Source organism: Pholcus phalangioides, unplaced genomic scaffold (assembly GCF_987345545.1).
Source record: "Pholcus phalangioides strain wild (caught in Gottingen) unplaced genomic scaffold, Ppha-v1.0 ptg000002l_1, whole genome shotgun sequence".
Lineage (NCBI taxonomy): Eukaryota > Metazoa > Arthropoda > Arachnida > Araneae > Pholcidae > Pholcus > Pholcus phalangioides.
In genome coordinates this window covers 13,681,720-13,687,724 of record NW_028301595.1, presented here as the reverse complement: position 1 = coordinate 13,687,724, position 6,005 = coordinate 13,681,720, and the positions used below count along the sequence as shown (strand labels likewise).

At 44.0% G+C, this 6,005-nt stretch overlaps 1 protein-coding gene across 1 annotated transcript; it reads right to left on the bottom strand.

Moving 5' to 3' along the window:
- Window positions 1-293: 293 nt before the first annotated feature.
- Window positions 294-3,845, bottom strand: LOC149089438 (uncharacterized). The gene has a single exon (XM_089240367.1). The coding sequence runs from the start codon at window positions 3,843-3,845 to the stop codon at window positions 294-296; it is 3,552 nt and encodes a 1,183-aa protein (XP_089096493.1).
- Window positions 3,846-6,005: the final 2,160 nt, after the last annotated feature.

The following is a 6,005-nucleotide window of genomic DNA, read 5'->3' as shown; positions in this document are numbered from 1 at the left end:
AATGTAATTGGAATGTAGTGGGGGCTCTCTCTCTTTCTTATTCATTAAAAGGCGAGCTTGAAATTAAATTTCACGTCGGGAAAAGGAGGATCCCTTCTGTCGGGGCCGAAATAGCTTTTCATTGGGAGAGCAAATGCGTAGAAGAAACGATTTTATTTTCCGTAATACAAGACGAGACATGCGTAGGCGTCGAACGAACATATCATACTAGGGAAAAAATATACAAGGGAAAAGAAGACAAGCGAAAAGTCACATAACGTATCAGTTTCGCCATCTGGAGGTGACCAGAGGGATTACAAACGTAAGCTCGTACTATTCCCAACATCCTCCCCACCCTGGTCAACCTCCAGAGGAATTACCAATTGAATTGGCCGTCGAATTTCTGTTCCACTGGCTGTACGTAGAATACACGAACGAAGGTTGCCGGCACGACCTTTGACGAGAGATAATACGCGTGCCTTCGTCCACATGTGTCGAGGTCTTGCATCTTCCTGTAGGAGGACGACATCTCCTAATGTTTTCCGTAAACAACGTTTGACGACACCAATCATGCGTTCCCACCATCCTCCCCACCAAGCCGCTCGAGGGGCTATGAATTTCCAAGTGATTCCGTGGGAGGCGTAGTACTGGTGAGCAGAAGGTGAAGTCATGGCACCCCAAAGGCCGGAAAGCTCACGATTTGCGACGTGAAAAGTCTGCGCATTATCCGAATATACAGTGTTGGGAACACCTCGACGAGCAACAAAACGTGAAAATGCCAGCAAAATCTTATCTGTAGAGCAATCCGTGACAAGCTCGAGATGAATCGCTCGAGTGACAGCACATGTAAACAACAAGATATACACTTTCACTGAGATAGAGCTTCTACGAACGTATAGTAGGCCAGCGAAGTCTATTCCCACGACACTGAATGGTTTCGACTGTGTGACTCTATCCGAAGGAAGTGGTGCTTCAATTTGAGCCGGTGGCGTGTTTCTAAAAATTTTACAGGGAAGACACTGGCGTAGGACACTTTTAATAATCTGTCGCCCTCGAAGAATCCAGTAATCATTTCGCAGTTCTGATAGTACCACTCTCGTGCTCAGATGATGGAGACGAATATGTACGTGACGAATGAGCAATTTGACAAATGGGTGTGAACCATCGAGTACTAAAGGATGCTTTGAAGCAGCTGGAAGTGATGCGAACTGCAAGCGACCACCAACTCGTATCAGATTGTCACTAAGAAATGGATGTAATTGTGCAATTTTCGAGTCTTTTGGAAGTTGTTTACTATGTCGAAGAGCATCATAGTCAGACGGAAAACAATCCATTTGAACTTGACGAATCCAATAACATTTCGCTTTTTCGAGTTCTTTTGCTGTTAATTCGCCATGAAGTTTGCAAGACGTGCGACAGTTGTATATGAATCGTTGCATCCACGAGGTAACCCGAATAAGTTTCGCGTAAGAACTGAAACGAGAAATGTCAATTACTGGGAGAGACGTAGATACCAACATTGAACTTTTCACAGTCTGACGAATTTCTGTCGAAGGTAGATCTGGACCAGTCTCAAGAGCATCATTCAGAGATGGGTATTCGTTGACATGAGACGATGAATCGAATACGATACGACACTTTTCCGGCTCAAGAATGGTCTTCTTCACTGCGTGGTGAGGGAGATAATAAATTCTAGGACTTGATGATTCTGGCGCGATTTCGACGTGGCCGTTCTGGATGTAACGTTCCATTTGCTGAATGTACATTTCCCGAAAAGGGCGATCCTTATCCAGACGTCTACGAAGAGTGTCAAGGCGGCGTGAGGCAATAGGTCGATTGTCCGACGTGAGGCATACGTTTTCTTTCCACGGTAGTGAAACGACACGACGATGGTTTTCCAGGCTGTAAGATTCGTGGAAATCTTGCAATATTTTTGTTTCACCAGTCGAGAGTGATTTTTCGTTTACATCGGTGATTCCCATGGCCTCGAGTTCCCAGAAGCGTTTGAACGAGTCATTTATTTCTTCAGCACAAGTAGTAGCCATGCAATGAACAGTAGTGTTGTTCGAAGCAGGAGTGTGTTGGACATGAACGTTGGAATGGGTACCACTCAAGATATGTCCGAGATGAGACGGAACAAGAACGAAAGTGTCTGACAATTTGACCGGTGAATCAGTTTTCACTATTTTCCAGTAATAATCACTACCGATGAGAATTTGAATCGGGATGTCGTCAGAAGAGTGAGGGTCCGCAAGCTGAATTCTGCGTGAAGTAGCAAATGCACCAATGTCTACTGGAGCCGTGGGATGTGAGGCGTAGGAATTATTGCTTTCGAAAGCAACTATCGGAATCGATCTGTTATCCCAAATGCTAGATAAGAAAAATTGCACTTGACGTCGATACATCGATTGTTTTGGCACAGCTTCGAATGCACTAATAGACAAGTTGACCGATTGCAGCACATGCAATTGCAGTTCATTCACTAAACTGCTGTGAATGAAGGAGGTTTGACTTCCGGCGTCTAACACACATCGAGACAATTTGCAATTTCCGTTGGGACCGAATACCCAAATACGTGCAGTTTGCAAATACGTAAAACGGGGCGATACATCAATTTTACCAACAGCAGTAGAGGCATGAAGTGAAGGACAAATGGATACGTGATGTTTCCTTTTACAGTTAGAACAGAAAGCTCTAGCACGGCGTGGGCAAGTTTTAGCGTTATGCGAACGGTTAGTACACAAAAAACAACGACGAGTTTCTTTTAGCTTCTGCACTCGTAATTGAACATCAGTTATCACCAAGCAATTTTGGGGCCAATGATCATACGATTCACAAAATGGGCAGAAGGGTGACGGATTTTTCTCGTTACGTCGAATGCGAACATGAAATGCTTCCGTAGTCGGGCGGAAAGTCGAAGGTGGCAAAGGAAACTCACCTTGCACTTTGCTTGAAAATCGAAGTCCGTCGATTTCTTCACCGAGGAACTGCATCAGCTTTGATATGTCCATGTCCGAGATATCTTGCCGTTTAGAGTAGATAATCCACCGTTGACGAATGTCCATAGGAAATGTGCGAAGAATCTTCGGTGTCAAAATCCGACTGTAGTTATCGACATCTTCGCCGAGTGATCGGAGAGCTTGAATATGGGCGTTAATTTCCAAGTAGGTGTCGTTGAGAAACTCGGGCGATGAAGCTGTCGTTGGGCGCAGGCTGTCGAAGAAATCGATGTGGGTCTGTATGATGGTATCCTTGTTGCCGTACCTGTCGATCAGCATCTTCTTTACCGTCTCGTAGGCTTCCGATGTGACGCCGATTCCCTCGACGAGCTTCTTGGGTTCGTTTTGGAGATACCCCCGTAGATAAACGTGTTTGTCGATGGTTGACAGTTGAGGATTCTCGTCGATCGAAGAGGTGAATTGTTGCCAGAATGTCGGCCATTCTTCAACACAACCGCGGAAGGGCTCTAGGCGTATTGTAGGCAGCTTGAGAGCACATGGTGATGAAGTCGATGTAGGTTCAGCTGAAGCGGGAATCGAAGTAGCAACCAGAGGAGGCACCGTCGTTGGAGACTTGTTGCGTTTTCGTAGCACGAGAGAAGCATCGAACAAGGCACGTTTCGCTTTCTCAGTGTATTCCTCGCATTTTTCGATATCGATAGCGTAGTCCTCGTCTGATAGTAGAGCGTGAATACCGTCGTCAAGGCGAAGTAATTTGTCCAATTCCTCCGTCAAACGAGAAACCATGAAGTCGATTTCCGAGTCGGTTTCCTTCCCGGCACTGTCCAACGTTGAAACGAATCTAGTCACCTTAGCGCGCACCGTTGTCCGTTTCCGATGGAGCGTCGTTAATTTCTCCTGATCCATGTTAAGACGAGTTTCGTTGGTCAAAATGTTCATCCGACAGGTTTCCTTCATCAAAATATTCGTTTCGGCGTGTTTCGTTCACCAAAATATTCGTTCCGGCGGGTTTCGTGCACCAAAATATGTCGGGGCCGAAATAGCTTTTCATTGGGAGAGCAAATGCGTAGAAGAAACGATTTTATTTTCCGTAATACAAGACGAGACATGCGTAGGCGTCGAACGAACATATCATACTAGGGAAAAAATATACAAGGGAAAAGAAGACAAGCGAAAAGTCACATAACGTATCAGTTTCGCCATCTGGAGGTGACCAGAGGGATTACAAACGTAAGCTCGTACTATTCCCAACACCTTCTATCCCCCGAAAGGAAAACCTGCAACATTTCAATTACTTCTCGCGGAAAATCTCAGCAACTGGGACCGGAATTCAGTGCAGAAAGGACGTTGCCGCCAAGTACCAAACACCGCCAGTCTACGAAGAATCGCTCGTAATTATTGCAAGAAATAATTATTATTAAGACGCGAAGAAACCAGTGGAAACACAACGAATGCAGATCACATTATCACCGAGAAGTTAGCTCATCGAACCCCTTCGTTAGAACTGCTTTCTTCGTCTGCGTGCTGCGCTGGCGTCTACAGTGCAACTGGTCAGGGCCGTATAACAAGGGTTGGTTGTCTCGTGAGGCTGACGTAACGCGGGACGTCATTCCCCTGCAGAACCGAGTGAGCCCGCTTTGCTACCTTGTTATTTATGGTAGTAGAGTTAATTCATCTGAATCAGTCATGTTTCAGTATGAATTATTTCCAAAATTAACATTTTACGATTATTTTCATTAGTATTTTTGTATTTATTGGTTTGATTCGTTGAACAATTTGACCACTTTACGATCAAGGGCGTAATATCGCGTCCAAACGCCAATGGAATAAGTTTTCAAACAAGTCCACTGGTTTCTTTTTTCTCTCCTCATCACCACGAAACTTTGTCGCAACCCTATGAAAAAAAAAATAGTTTCTTTTGCAGCCGTGATGAGGAGGATAAGTTCTACTATATACATGTGCATAAGAGAAGAAGAAGAACAGGTAAGTGAGAGTGAAAACAGAAATATATTTCATACCTACTCTCTCTTATCTGTAATACCGATAAGAGAGCGAGTATAGTAATATATACTGTTTTCTTTCATTTTTTTTCTCTCTTACTATTCTTTTTTTCCCTTCCCTTTTCTAACATTTCATTGCGTTGGAACTAAGTTATTAAATTTATCGCCGATTCGTCAAACAGAGATCATCCGAATCTCTTGCCAATCGCTTGTAAGCAGGGTGGTTAAACAGGACGGCTTAACACTTCATATAAGCAATTTTGCATTTGCTTATACGAGGTAACTCTTTCACTGAGAATATTTTCCTCGGATCTGTTTCAGTTGCATCACGTGTAGGCTCGTTATTGGGTTGATTGAAAGCCAACTCGAGACTGATGATTTCAATTATCTTTGAACTGGAGAAACTACGAGACGCCCGACATAAAACAAATAATAAACCAATGTAACATCCAACATAAATCACCAACTGCAACATAAAAACATAGGAAGCCGGGCGTGATGTGGGGTTGCTCCAGTAATTTATGGTATGGGTCTGAGCACCCAACTGAATTCATCGAGAAATCTATATTTCCTATGTAAAAATCAAGACTATAGCAAGTTTCAAACCCTTTCCACGCCCTGGGAGAAGACAATACAGCGTTACGAAAATAATGTTAATAGTCATTGTTTATTCCAACAATGATTGATGGTTTCCAACTTCAAGGCGCGAATGCGAGCCGATCTCCCCGTTAAAAAGTCTCACCCACAGTGAGCAACAGGCCTACAACGTTACAAATATTCAATCATTACACTTCACTCACAATTTGAAGTATAGACGGCAGCACTGAAATATCAAACACAACACTAGCTACACACTCAGACTGTTAGGTGCACTCACTTTGTCCCAGACTCTGCCACGAAGCTGTGCTGGAAGAGATCTCGGCAACGGGAAAGTCCGGTGGCAGAGCCCCTGGCGTTCATTCATTCAGTCATTGTTTATGAAGTATTATGCCATTTTCCGCCTGCAAATAATCCTCAATGCATTTCTAAGTAAATTTCGCCAAGCTAACGACAAACTTGCCTAGTC